The sequence below is a fragment of the Emys orbicularis genome, chromosome 3 (assembly GCF_028017835.1).
Source record: "Emys orbicularis isolate rEmyOrb1 chromosome 3, rEmyOrb1.hap1, whole genome shotgun sequence".
Taxonomy (NCBI): Eukaryota; Metazoa; Chordata; order Testudines; family Emydidae; genus Emys; species Emys orbicularis.
This window is the reverse complement of record NC_088685.1, coordinates 23,617,415-23,632,980: the sequence shown is the minus strand read 5'-3', so window position 1 is coordinate 23,632,980 and position 15,566 is coordinate 23,617,415. Positions and strand designations below refer to the sequence as shown.

At 43.8% G+C, this 15,566-nt stretch overlaps 1 protein-coding gene across 1 annotated transcript in view; it reads right to left on the bottom strand.

The window, feature by feature from the left end:
* HS1BP3 (HCLS1 binding protein 3) overlaps positions 1 to 15,566 on the bottom strand; it is a 71,912-nt gene that overhangs the window by 46,989 nt on the left and 9,357 nt on the right. The window contains 2 exon segments of the mRNA XM_065402058.1: positions 246 to 450; positions 2,775 to 2,982. Coding sequence (XP_065258130.1) covers positions 246 to 450; positions 2,775 to 2,982 — 413 coding nt within the window.

Genomic DNA, 15,566 nt, shown 5'->3' with positions numbered 1-15,566 from the left:
TGTTTACCTAAGTAGGTCTTGATTTAATTATTTAGAGTCTCCAGATACTGTTGCTTATGCTTAGGAGCATATGAGCTCTTCGGAGTCAGGAAGAAGAACGGGAAAGCCCACACGTGGACACCATAATAAAAATGCTTCCACACTGGGTTTATACTGTTGCAACTCCAACTTCAATAGTGTAAGTGAAACCTGGCCCGTATACTCTACGTAAAAATGGCATAAACAGAGGAAGAAGACAGTCATACCGGATTATGCCAAGAGGATCTACATCTTCTTCCTCCTCTTCCTCCTCTTTTCTGGCATCTTGATCTTTTACTAACCCAAACCGAGGGATTATGTCGGATGTCCTCTCCTCTTTGAAGAAATCTAACTCTTCATTTTCTTCATCTTCCTCCTCCTCCTCAGGAACATTTTTACCTTTCAAGTCAATGACACTAGTAGATTTTGTCCCTGCGAAAAACAATAATGCACGAAGAACTGAGCATGCCAATTTAAACTCACAGCCATACTTTTTTGTCAATTTCTTCCACTTGTTCCCAATAGTTCGGCTTGGGGAATGTGTTCCTAGCTTTACAATCAGCTATTGTCAACTATATCCAGCAATCTGGACTGGAGAGTTAGTTCCCCCTATCCACTAACATGCCATTATATGCACCTCTAGATCTGAAATATTTGATACTGACTTAACATATCTGGACTGCTCTCAGGTCAAACCCCATCAGAGAGTGAAAACTAAAAGTACAATCCTGGACTGCATGAAAAATGAAGTTGAGATCAGCATGTGGTACAATTCTTCAATTCGCACACATAAATAAAAATCTAAAATGGGTAGAAGAGACTGTGCCCACTAGAACAGAGGTTCCCAAACTGTGGTACACATACCCCTGGGGGTACGCAAGACATCTCTGGGGAGCACATGGGAGAAACAGTATAATGGTGGATTTTATTTATTAATTATTTTATTTATTGCATTTTCATAATAGGCTACTCAGATGCAGCTTTAAAACTCTGTGGGAATTTGTTATATATAATATGGTAGTTAATTTACTTCAAGATGTACCAGTGAGAACACACAGATACGCAGAGACGCTGACATACACAGCCCTCATCTCCAACCACCATACAGCGTGGGTTCAGTTGCCGTCTAACTGAGCTCAGAACTTAGTCAAGGGGTTTTATTTAGGTTATGTACATTGCATTATAAATATATCTGTATGTAACAGTGAAATATGGACAGATGGCTAAAGACAGGTAGTGTTGAGAAGAACACACAAAGTATCAGTGATGAGAAGGGAAGGGATACACAGGCGGCTGGTAAATCTGTAAGGAGATACGCAATAAGAAAAGTTTGGGAACCTCTGCATTAGATCATGCACTGGAATGGAACCCAAGCTTCCCAAGTCTCATCATTCCTCTGCTGCCAGAAAATATCTGAAAGCCTCTGGCAAAGTGTTGCATCCCCCTCTAGTGCTGGTCCACACAGAGGATAAGGGCCTACCACTGCTATCAATTACTCTGTTAACTCAAGTGGCAGAGGTCTGTGCAGTGGATGTAAAGGTTCCAACTCTTCCGATAATCCAGGTGGGTGTCAATCTGATGCCACATGATTGTATTAATTTTTTCCAGTTTGCTTTTTAAAAAAAACCTAGAAAATTACACACAAAAATACTGTGTTATAAGAACATTATTAAGGTTGCAATGTCAAACACCCCAAAGATAGGAAATGCCAGAATTAAGATTACCTGTGCAACCCCTTATGAGTATGCATTATGATACAGGCTTTAATTATTTGGTCACATCCTATTTTTTCCACAGGACCCTCTGCTTCATTCATTTAGTGAGCAGCTATTCAATATTGTCTTTTCTCCTCATTGTTCAGTGTGTGGCCCCAGACCTTATTTATTGCACACTGTTCAAATCCTACCATGAAGACAGAATTATTAATTTCCTCATGGGCTTTCCTATGGCATTTATCACTGTAGTATCCACGTGCTTCACAAACATTAATTAATTGATTTTCACAACACCTATGCGAGGAAAGTGGGTGTATTATCCTACGATTACAGATGGGGAACTGAGGCACAGAGAGATCAGAGTCAAACCATTCATTAATATTGGATGCCCAATCTGAGATGCCTAGGGCCCGGTTTTTCAGAGCATTATACAGCATTTTATATGTTCATGGCACAGCTCCCATTGACTTCAGTTGCAGCTGTGAGTGCTCTGCATTTCTACAAATCAGACCCCAGTATCTCAAGTCAGGCATCCAGAAAATGAGGAACACACAATTAGTGACCACTTGTGAAAAGACTGCTTTAAGTGGCTTGCCCAGATCACACAGGAACCCTGCGGCAGGGGCAGGAGCAAAATCCAATTCTCCAGGGCAGCATTCAACTGTCTGAACCATGAGACCATCCTTTCTCTTCCTGCAGTCCCCTGCTTCTTTCACTACACATCTTCCAACTTCAGCAACAAACAAAGCAAGGTCTATAGACAATAGCCTCCTTCAATATGCAGCCCTCATTCATCTCCAGAGCAGGTCCATCCTGTGCAATGAATGAGGCAAGGAAAAAATAGCATGTGATCATGTCATTAAAGATTGTACCATAATGCATATGCACAAGGGGGGCTGAATTAAGGTTACACAGAAGACCTTAATTCTAGTATTTCCTAACTTTTGAGTGCTTGACTTAATATCATTTTAACAGGTGTGTGTGTGTCTGTGTCTGTGTCCGCGTGCATGCGTGCGTGTGCAATATAATTATTTTAGTTACCTAAGAATTCCAGTAATTCAGAACTTGTTGCTAGTTCCAGATCTTTGGCGATGAGCCTCATGATGTCATTGAACACCACTCTTCGTTCTCGGATATCAGATTCCCCGACAAACAGAGCTTTCCTGGGTAATGGTGGAAGAGATGCCTGTGGGTAGTGGGCAGTCAGCTTTTGGTAAAACTCGTCAATCTCACTGTACTTCTTAGAGACCTGTAATGAAATATGCATGTTGGATTAGTTTATGAACAGACAAGAGTGAAGGACAGACCGCAAACATGCAGGGAGCTATGCTCCATGAAACATTTCCCCTGGATGCCTCAGTGTAAAATATGCAGTACCAAAAAGCTTTCCATCTGGCCTGGTGTCAGCTTGTCATCTTTGTAGTTCACCACACAGCGTTACTGTGATCCCCTACTGTAATGAAATAAAAATCCAGCACAGTATTCAGTCAGACAGCATGGGCATCAGCTAGTTGCATACATAGAGGATCAGAACTCGAGATATTCTTCTTTGAAAGCACAGGCCCCTAACATTCAGCTACAAACAGACTCTTTGCTGCCTGCCCTGAGAGAGGTCAGGAAGTAGGAACCTCTCCAGGCTAGCATCCTAATGGAAAAAGCTGCAGGGATCTTATTCCTAGTTTGCTGCTTCTCTTTAAGGCAGATTTGCCAACCTTGGTAGGTAGCTGCTCTACGCTGTTGGTGCCTGAGTGTCTGCCGCATTTGCTAATGTGCCCGATAACCAGCACAGAACCTCAGAACTTGTCACTACCTCTATTGGGAAGCAATGACTCTGAAAAAAGATTTGGGAGTCATCAGCTGAACATGAGCTCCCAGTACAACGCTATGGACGAAATAGCCAATGCAATCCTGGAATACATAAGCAGGAATCATAAGTTGGAGCAGAGAGGTTACTTTACCTTTATATTTGGCACTGGTGTGACCGCTGCTGGAATACTGTGCCCAGTTCTGGTGCTCACAATTCAAGAAGGATGTTGATAAATTAGACAGAGTTCAAAGAAGAGCCACAAGAACAATAAAAGGATTAGAAAACATGTCTTATAGTGACAGACTCAAAGAGCTCAATCTATTTAGCATAACAAAACAGAAGATTAAGGGGTGCCTTGATTATAGTCTATAAGTATCTACATAAGGAACTCAATGCCCACAAATACGAAGGAGGCATCACAGCAATACACTCTGCTACTCCAGACACAATTATCTGGCTTAACCATCTTAATGTAAAACTATAGTAGTTGCTCTACATTTACTTCAGCCAGAAAAAGACCGAGTGAGGCAATTCCTCATCTGCTGGACAGCAAGGGGTGTCAACTGAGACAGTATCTCATTTACATATAAACACCAGGTACTTTGAGAACACGGGGGTATAATTTGACCCAAGTTTTGTACTTGGGGCCCATAATTTTTGAGATTACCCTTTTGGGAACCCACCTGCACAAAGCCTGGACGATGACTGGGGAGGAATCACCCTGATTAAGCCAATGTTTGCTGGGGTGGGGGAAGAGGCCGTGACAGACAGACCCAGGGGATAGAAGTACAAAGGCTGGATGGATTCTTAAAACCACTGAAACCCTTGTATCTGAAATTGCTGTGCTAAGACCTATCATTGCCTTATGTGAGCAGAGCTCACCTAAGGTTCCTACCAGTGGCAAGCAGAGGCCAGAGCCCAGCCGCAGTTCTGGTCATCTGAGCAGCAGGCAAAGAAAAGTTGGAGTTGGGCCCAGCCATAGCACCCAATAGGCAAAGAAAAGCAGCAGTTGGTTTCACCCACAGGTCACAGCTTCTAGCAGCAGAGTGAGAGCAACAGAGCGCACTACAGCGAGAGCAGAGGAATTTGTAGCAACAGTCTGTGTCAGCTTAGCAACTAGGATGAGGTCTGCCTCTCCTAGGTGCTGAAATCAATAAAGCAGGAGGAGTGGTAGAGCCCCAGAGCTGCCTACAAAACAGGGACTCTGATTTTCCTGAACTCTTGGAATCACAAACTGTAAGTGTGGAAGCTGGGGAACCATGAACTGAGAGTGGGAGGCTGGAAGGCAGAACAAAGTGCATCAGCCATTCAGGGTCCAATTGTTTGGGACTGTGACTTATGCACCCTGGGGTAAACGGTGGTGGAAGGTGTGAAATTGTAAATGTTTGTCCCATTCAACCTGGCCTTTCCCTTTTCTCCTCCACACCCTCCCCTCCCAAATGAAGTTTGTTTGTTTAAACATCTGTGCTTGCAAGCGGGTACAGATTTGCCTAGTAAAGGTACTTAGAGTGGTTATAGGTAGTGATCACTTGGTGGATGTTCGAGCCAAAAATTAAGAAACTGCAGAGAATCCCCTAAAATAAGGACCCGGCCCTTGTTGCTGCCAAAGGCCACTGGTAGAAGGGTTACACTTTACCGGCAGAACTCCTCCTTCTGTTGGCATATGTTGCGTCTACACTGGGGGCTGTGGCATAGGCTCTGCAGTGTAGACATAGCCAGAGTGGGGACAGGAGATTCCTCATTTCTTCTCCAAAAAAACAGATATTGTTCTTCAATGATGTGCACAATATGTCAAATGTAGAATTAATTGTAATAAGTAGCAAGTTAATTTATTAAAGTAATATGAAAGAGCAACTAATCCATAGAACTACCCCCCAAAATATTACACTCAAATTCAAAACTGAGCATTGGGATGAGACAAAAAAACCTTAAATATTACTTTTTTTCTCTTCACCCCAGAAAATGTTAATCTTCCTATGCAAACCAAATGTGCACATTTTTCATAAATCTCAATTTGTGTTTACACTATTGAATTTAGAGCAAATGTGCACCCTCGTACACTATTACTAATTAAACCATTGAAAATCCCTGTAGGCTTCCCACAACAACCAACCATCATGTGCAATACAGCACACAGAATGTGCTAAATACCCTATCCCAAGCATACTAATTTGCTACTTGAAAGTCTGCATGTTATTACACCATGCAAAATAATTTGAGACAGTGCTTAAGTGCCCTCTGCTGGAATAGTCTATCATGTACCAGACTCAGGATTAAATATCTAAATATCTTTTTTTATTCTAGCAAATAAATAAAAATCAATACTATTAATCTGTAATATGTGGTTCAAACGATTTTCTCCTATTACCTATGATTCTTCTAGGCCCCAATTCTGCAAACACTTATACACATGCTTAACTTTACTCATGCAAGTAGTATCCTTTGGCCAGATTCTCAGATGGTGTAAACTGGCATAATTGGCTTAAATAGAATTCACACCATCTAAGACTCTGGCTAATCAACTTCAAAGAGACTACTCATCTGAATAAAACTAAGCACAAACGTATTTGCATGACAGGGGTCCTATTTACAACATTCATTTTGAAAAGACAGCATGCACTTTAGGAAGAAGGATTTTATTGCTAGAAACACATAAATAAATTTATCAGGAATAAAAACATGCTGAAATAGCTGGAAGAGTAAGAAAACTGCCCAGAAGTTCAAGGTGGAGACTGAAACTTTGGCTCCAACCCTACAAGTGATACACATGAGGAATCCCACTGAAGTTATCAAGATGTATGTGAAGTTAAGTACCGCCCGCCGGCCTCCCGCTACTGTGAGAAGCTAATTTAAAGAGCCCGTGTAGGCAGTTAATTGAATAAGGTGCATTTGGGCCTGATAAAAGGCCTTCAGGGCTCAGTTTCAGTGAAGTGTTCTCAGAGAAACCACCTCTCCAAAGAGAGAGGAACTCCCAGAGACCACAGGCCACAAGGTGGGGGGCTGTGCAACCCTGAGCCCAAAGGGAGAAACTTCTGGCCAGAGAGCCCAGGACCGAAACTACAAGCCCCAAGAAGGAGCAGGGCCGGGCAGCCCTGATCCCACAGGGAGAGACCTTATTTCAAGGTTATTTGGCTTTAATAAAGTAGTACCCCAGTCAGGGGAATTTTGTCTTACATCCCCCTTTGGGCTGTGTGGAGTTGTTAAGGGGCCCCAGAGCAGGGAGTGCCTGCAGGGCCTCATTAGGTCAGCAAAGGGCACTATAGGACAGGCACACCCCACAACAAAGCCTTTGTCCCAAACTCATGCTCTTGTGCTTTTTGTTCACAAGGATTTCAGTGTGCAGAAGACATGGTGTATCCTTAACTCACTGCCCAACAGCTTTCTGAGTACTACTCTTCATTTTATAGTATTTTACAGTATGCACATTTGAACTGTGTTTTCCATTTTTAAAAAGCACTTCTTCATGCTACAGGAAAATGGAGGCCTGGCATTGTGGCCTTTGAATTGAAACAATTGCAGGCTTTGGCTAACGGCATTTTGGGCTGTATAAGTAGGGGCATTGCCAGCAGATCGAGGGATGTGATCATTCCCCTCTATTCGCCATTGGTGAGGCCACATCTGAAGTACTGTGTCCAGTTTTGGGCCCCACACTACACGAAGGATGTGGAAAAATTGGAAAGAGTCCAGCGGAGGGCAACAAAAATGATTAGGGTGCTGGAGCACATGACTTATGAGGAGAGGCTGAGGGAACTGGGATTATTTAGTCTGCAGAAGAGAAGAATGAGGGGGGATTTGATAGCAGTCTTTAACTAACTGAAAGAGGGTTCCAAAGAGGATGGATCTAGACTGTTCTCAGTGGTACCAGATGACAGAACAAGGAGTTGCAGTGGGGGAGGCTTAGGTTGGATATTAGGAAAAACTTTTTCACTAGGAGGGTGGTGAAGCACTGGAATGGGTTACCTAGGGAGGTGGTGGAATCTCCTTCCTTAGAGGTTTTTAAGGTCAGGCTTGACAAAGCCCTGGCTGGGATGATTTAGTTGGGAATTGGTCCTGCTTTGAGCAGGGGGTTGGACTAGATGACCTCCTGAGGTCCCTTCCAACCCTGATATTCTATGATAATCTCTTTATACAGAGATTCCAATCCCAGGTTGCAAAGTCAAGTACTCAAAAGATAAAAAGTTAAGATGTAATTAAGGTTGTCCCTGCAATCTTGTGCCTCAGTATTATGATAGTTACATGATCACATGCTATATTTTCCACCCTGCCTCATTAAGTGCAAATAGGATGAGGCTCAATATTTCTTTTCAGCAACATGTGGCCCCACGTCTTATTTACTGCACACCAACCAACTGCTGCACTGAGTGTGGAATTGTTTTATTACCCCATGGGCTTTTCAGCTGCATTTATCTCCTAGAATTTGAGTGCTCCACAAACGATGAACTTATCTTCACAACATCCCTCTAAAGTGGGGAAATGTTATCCCACATTCACAGATGGGATACCAAGTCACAAGGAGATTTTAGGCCAAAATTTGCATGCATGCACAGATAAAATATACATACATACAGAGAGACAGAGAACTATTAGTGTGTGTGGTGCATACATAATAAAGCTGCATTTTGTATGTAAGACAACAAGACAGTAAGGGCAGGGCTATTTTAGCATTTAATAAACTTCATTAGCAAATTAAATTGTGAACTAATATGTAATTACACTGAGTATTAGGCTGATACATAAAACAAAACATCAACGGCTGGGTGCGTTCTAAAAGGAGAGTGGGCAGTGGAGGACTTCTGGAAAGACAAGGTGTGAGCAGTAGAAACGCATTTGCGATAAGAGAAGCCGGTGTATCTCTGCCCCAGAAAATGGCAGTTTGTGTGCAATAATTAAGCTTTACCTTCTCAATGGCCGCTATGATTCAGTTTTAAAAATAAAGCAACTCCATTGTTTCTATATACCGAGAACATTCCGAACTTTAAAAGGAAACACAGCCGAGTTTTCCTTTAGTTTAGCAAGTGTGACCCCAAGGTTAATGCTTATCCACAGCCCACACTACAATCTGCAGTGCTTTACAAACGGAAGTGTTTAAATAACTTCAGATTCACAAAGACTCTGATTTGAAGACTCAGCTTGGAAGCGAACTGCTCGTGCTGATACTCAATATGAACATTGTATTTTAAATGTACTGATACCGAATGCTATGCAAACACACACACATGCAAACTGCAGGTTAATAGCTAAAGTTATATTGTTCAAATCAAAGAAATGGTAGGGCTAGAGTATTTCACATTTGTAAGTGAAATAGGTCTTCCTTGTTAAAGTAGTTTTGATTATACGCACACAGTATATCTTGTAGAACAAGTCAATAAAAAGCTGTTACCCCACTGTCACAGTTCAAGGCATCTGCACCAATCCCTCTGTGGTCCTTTGAAGGACCCACTCTAGGCTGACTGCTCCTGTCTTGAGCAGAGACCCGCATATCTCTCCCTCCCAACCAGGGGTTTTACAAGGTTGTGCAGTTCCCTGTCTACAATGTGATATTCCCAGCAAGCCAGACTGCCTAAACAGGTCAGTGTCTGCGCTTTGCTTTCTCTTCAACACAGTGTACTGCCTGCAGTTAGAGTTCTTTCTAAGCAAGTACATTTATTGTTAAGGTGAAAGCATTACAGAGAAAACATATTAAAAACAATAAAAGAGCCTACACACATGCTAAAAAGCTTATCAGAGGTCACCCCAACTCCTGCCTTGGGCTCTGGTAGATATCATTCCTTCAAAACCCACAACTGGGTGATAAGTTCATAACTGTCTCAGATTCAGAACCAGAACTACCATGAATAGTGCAGTCTTTCATTTATATAGCTTGGGCCTTTGATCTTGCCCTCATTGAGCTGTGATCAGAAGATAATGGCCCCCTCCCCAGGATGTAGCTTCAAAAGGCTGGGGTTTTGCATAAACGCAGGTGGGGACTTTGCATTCACCTCTCCCTAGATATTCCCCAGGAAAACCACTTCGTTTTTGTTCCAAAAGTCCATTCTTGTCTGGCACATCGTTCCATATAGAACCCCAGGTTTCACATCGTCACATCTCTCCATTTGAGAGGTTACATACAATCCTGACCCACAATAAGACATAAGCCATTCATTTACTACAATGGACCCCAAAGATACTTAAACTTAATTCAATATGATCTCCCAAGGATATGACGGAAAACTGACATCTCTGTTACACATGCCGCCGCCACCTCCACCCCTTTGCCCAGTCCATCGCTAAAAAAACACAACCATCCACAATCTCTTCATATCTCCCTCCCTCCAGCTCCTAGTTCTCACAGAGACCTGCATTCCTCCATCTGACACTGCAGCTGCACTCTCTTATAGAGGCCTCTTCTTCTCTCACAGTCCCCACCCTACATCAGATGGTGGTGGGGCTGTAGGGCTTCTCCTCTCCTGTTCCTGCTGCTTCCAAACCTTCCCTCTTCCCCTTTCTCACTGTTCCTCCCCCCTCCATGTCACTGTCATCTACCATCGCCCAACTCCTTCCCATCAGCCTTCTTTTCTGATTTTGATTCCTTGCTCTCTCTCTCTCTCCCTTTCCTCACAATCTCCCACACTCATCCTTGGTGACTTCAACCCCATGCTGATGACCCATCCAACCCCCTAGCTAAATGTTTCCTCGCCCACACCTCTTAATTTGACCTGTAGTTCTTGTTCAGCTCTCTCACTCACAAAAAGGGCTCTTCACTCAACTTCGTCTTTACCAGTCTCTGCCCTCTTTTGCTAAGGTCCACCTCTCTGACCATCACCTAATCTCTTTCAACATCTCCCATCAGCCCCTTCCCTCACGCCCTGCCACTCAGCCTTTCTGTGCCTTCCAGTCTATCAGTGTTGATGACTTCTCATTTGCTCTCAGCCCTCCCTCCCTAGTCTCTTCCACTGATATTGTTATTGATTCTCTCCATGCTTCACTCTCCTCCATCCTTGAGTCTTTTGCCTCTCTCTCCCATTGCAAGTGTAACCCACACACCTCCTGGGTGTGGTGTTCTGTCCCCTCTAGTGGCACCAAGACCACTTAGAGAGAGAGATTAATGAGTCTGCTCTACAGCCTTAGCGAACAGCTATATGTCTTTTAGCTCATGCAGTAGAATCATCGAATCATAGAAGATTAGGATTGGAAGAGACCTCAGGAGGTCATGTAGTCCAACCCCCTGCTCAAAGCAGGACCAATCCCCAACTAAATCATCCCAGCCAGGGCTTTGTCAAGCCAGGCCTTAAAAACCTCAAAGGATAGAGTTTGCACCACCTCCATAGGTAGCCCATTCCAGTGCTTCACCACCCTCCTAGTGAAATAGTGTTTCCTAATAACCAACCTAAACCTCCCCCACTGCAACTTGAGACCACTGCTCCTTGATCTGTCATCTGCCACCACTGAGAACAGCCGAGCTCCATCCTCTTTGGAACCCCCCTTCAGGTAGTTGAAGGCTGCTATTAAATCCCCCCTCACTCTTCTCTTCTGCAGATTAAACAAGCCCAGTTCTCTCAGCCTCTCCTCGTAAGTCATGTGCCCCAGCCCCCTGATCAATTTCGTTGTCCTCCGTTGGACTTTCCAATTTGTCCACATCCTTTCTGTAGTAGGGAGCCCAAAGATGGATGCAATACTCCAGATGTGACCTCACCAGTGCTGAATAGAGGGGAATAATCACTTCCCTCAATCTGCTGGCAATGCTCCTACTAATGCAGCCCAATATGCCATTAGCCTTCTTGGCAACAAGGGCACACTGCTGAGTCATATCCAGCTTCTCATCCACTGTAATCCCCAGGTCCTTTTCTGCAGATCTGCTGCTTAGCCACTTGGTCCCCAGCCAGTAGCAGTGCATGGGATTCTTCCGTCCTAAGTGCAGGACTCTGCACTTGTCCTTGTTGAACCTCATCAGATTTCTTTTGACCCAATCCTCCAATTTGTCTAGGTCACTCTGGACCCTATCCCTACCCTCCAGCGTAGCTACCTCTCCCCTCAGCCTAGTGTCATCTGCGAACTTGCTGAGGGTGCAATCCATCCCATCATCCAGATCGTTAATAAAGTTGTTGAACAAACCCGGCCCCAGGACCAACTCCTGGGGTACTCCGCTTGATACCGGCTGCCAACTAGACATCGAGCCGTTGATCACTACCTGTTGAGCCCGACAGTCTAGCCAGCTTTCTATCCACCTAATAGTCCATTCATCCAATCCATACTTTTTTAACTTGCTGGCAAGAACACTGTGGGAGACCGTATCAAAAGCTTTGCTAAAATCAAGATATGTCACGTCCACTGCTTTCCCCATATCCACAGAGCCAGTTATCTCATCATAGAAGTAGAGGCTCATGCATTCCAGAGATCCCAGGTTCGATCCCGCCCGCCGATGACCAGGGTCTGTCAGTGTTACATAAGGTTTTCCCTGCCAACCCGACATCTGTTTCCTCTGCTCCTGCTCTCGCGCTGCAGAGCGTCTCTGGCAGAAATCCTGAAACCAGCTGACTTCCTCCATGACTAATTCATTCATCTCTTTCAGTTCTGCCATCTTCTGAGCTAAGCAACTCTACTTCTCCAACTCAATTGAATATCACACCTGCAATCCCAGCTGCTGTTCACGCCTTTGACTCACTTCTCAAACCCTTCCCTCCTCCAGCCTCTACTTCTCCCTTTCACAGGATCTCAACATTTTCTGCCAAGAAAAAACTGACAATATACGTGACCTTCCCCTGCCCTTTGGCTCTCCTCCTTTTCCCTCATCCCCTCCTACAACTCTCTTCGCCTTCCCTCTGGTCAGATGCAGAATTTTCTCATCTGCTCTTCTCCTGTAACCCCCTCCACTTGTCAGAGTGATCCTATCCCATTCCCAGATCTCCCTTGCACCCACTCTCAGCCCCCTCCCTTACTCTTCTCCTTAACTGCTCGCTCTTCTCTAGCCCTTTCCCCCCAGAACACAAGCATGCTTTAGTCTCTCATTTAAAAAAACAACAAAAAACTTATCTTTGACTCCACTTGCCTCTCCTGCTGCTGCCCCATCTGCCTTCTCCCTTTCATTTCTAAGCTCATTGAACACACTGCTTATAATTGCTGTCTGTAATTCCTCTTCTCCAATTCCACCCTAGACCCTCTCGGATCTGGCTTCCACCCTTTTCACTCTGCTGAAACCGCTGTCTCCAAAGTCTCTAATGACCTCCTGCTAGCCAAAGCTCAGAACGAATATTCCATACTCATACTCCTTGACCTGTCGGCCACCTTTGACACCACAGACCATGTTCCACTTCTTGAAATTCTGTCCTCCCTTGGCTCCCATGACTCTGTCATCTCCATCCTCTCTAATTGCTCCTTCTGCATGTCCTTTGGATGATCCTCCTCATCCACCTGCCAACTTTCTGTGCGGGCTCCACAGGACTCTGTCTTTGGTCCCCTTCTCTTCTCCACCTACACCTTATCTCTGGGCACTCTCATCTGCAAACAAGCATTCAGCTACCATCTCTATGCTGACAATTCACAGATCTGCCTTTCTACTCCAGACCTCTCTCTTTCTTGGCTGATCTCTCTGACATCTTCTTGTGAATGCCTAGCAGTAAGTTCAATTTCAACAAGGCTAAAATGGAATTCTTAATCTCCCCTGCCTCACAAAAGCCCTGCCTGCTACCTCTTTTCTCAAGCAGTAATAATATCACCACCATCCTGCCTGCCAGTCAGGCCCATAACTTGGGGGTCATCTTCGACTTGGACCTCTCTCTAGATTAGGATGGAGAAAAAGATACATTAGAATTGGAAAAGGTACAGAGAAGGGCAACAAAAATGATTACGGGTATGGAACAACTTCCATATGAGGGGAGATTTAAAAGACTGGGACTTCTCAGCTTGGAAAAGAAATGACTAAGATAGGATATGATAGCAGTCTATAAAATCATGAATGGTGTGGAGAAAGTGAATAAGTGTTATTTATAACTTCACATAACACAAGAACCTGGGGTCACCCAATGAAATTAATAGGCAGCAGGTTTAAAACTAACAAAAGGAAGTACTTCCTCACACATCGCATAGTCAACCTGTGGAGCGCTTTGCCAGGGCATGTTGTGAAGGCCAAAACTATAATGAGGTTCAACAAAGAATTAGATAAGTTCATGGAGGATAGGTCTATCAATAGCTATTAGCCAAGATGGTCAGAGATGCTCTGGGTATCCCTAGCCTCTGACTGCCAGAAGCTGGGAGTGGACGACAGGGAATGGCTATCTTGATGATTGTCTGTTCTGTTCATTCCCTCTGAAGCATCTGGTATTGGCCACTGTCATAAGACAGGATACTGGGCTAGATGGACCATTGGTCTGACCCACTATGGCTGTTCTTACATTCTTATGAAGTGTTAAACCAGCTTTTGGCTGCAGTAGCCTCTTTTTCAGGTGTAGAAAAACTATTTTCTTCATTTCAGTTTATTCCACTAGTTCAGTTCAATGACTTGTTCATTCATAGTTAGGAAACCAATTGGGAGTTGAAAAATCAGGAAAGCTTGTTTTCCTCTTCCAACCTATGAATAAAAACTCAGTGTGTGAGGATGAGCTCTATTACTTCTAAAACCTTGAAGGACTTGATGACCAGAAACAATCAGTTCAATTGACTAACTACAGATAATACTCCCTTTGTTGAATACATCAGCTAACACCAAAAAAATGCAGTCTTTCCTATCCACACAGCTAAAACTCTCATCTAGGCTTTTAACATCTCATGTCTTGATTACTCCTCTCTGGCCTCGACAAATGCAATCTTGCCCCGCTCATGTCTATTCAGAACAGGGCTTTGGAGCGGAGCAACTCCGGAGCAGTGGAGCTGCAGGTTTTTGCCTGGAGCAGGAGCGGAGCCAGAGCTCCAAAGCCCTGATTCAGAATGCTGCTGCAAAGATGATTTTCCAATCCCATCATTTTGTTCGTGTCACCATCTCCCTGAATCACAGATTCATAGATTCCATGACCAGAAAGGACCACTGTGATCATCTAGTCTGATCTCCTATATAATGCAGGCCAAACTTCCCCAAAATAATTCCCTTCTCTGTCACATCAAACATAAGCTTTCACTTTCAAGACCCTTTACAGCTTATCCCCACCCTACCTATCATCTCTCATTCACTGTCAAAAGGTCAACTCCTGACTCTGATAGGCCCATGATCCAGTCTCCACTGCCCTCTTGTTACATTTCAAATTAGCACCTTCATGCTTCCTCCTATGCTGCCCCTCATGTTTGGGAAGCGCTCCCCACAGACAGGCACAAAGCCACCTCATTATCCTCCTTCAAAACCTTCTCAAAGCTCTTCTTTGCCATAATGTCTACAAAAAAACTTAACAATGGTTAGGCTGCCTGTCATACTGACCAATAATGTCTCATTTTACTCCTCTGCCTGTCCTATACTTAGATTGTCAGCTCCGTGGGGCAGGGACCATCTTTTTGTTCTGTGTTTGTACAGTATCTAGCACAATGGAGTCCTTGTCTACGACTAAGTCCAAGGTGCTATGGTAATAGAATAACAACAACAAACCAACGTGAAGCATATACCTTACCACTCTACAAACTCAGGGTTTAAAATTACTTCCACATGCTCAAACTATTTTCCAACAAGTCAGGGGACAACTGAGCAAAAAATATTTGATGGGATAAAATTCCAGTCCTATAAATCAGCTTTACTTTATGACTTCCCCAGGAAGGGTGAAATGCCAGGATGACTAACAATAAACAGGGTATTAGACCAATCTCACTGTAGTACATATTAAATTCAAGAACTCACATTATTACTTAGCAAGAACAGCTTGGGGAGCACAGGTAGCCTCAGAAGATGTTGAAGATAGGGTAAAAAATCTCTGTACGCCATGTCTTATGTGGAGATAATATTCATCTACTTTTGTAAAGTGCTTTGAAATGTTTGGCTGAAAAGCACAATTATAGATGCAAAGTACTGTTATTTCTGTAACAGCCCAGACTGCCCTGTCATATTGAAGATTATGAATATGATCAAAACATGT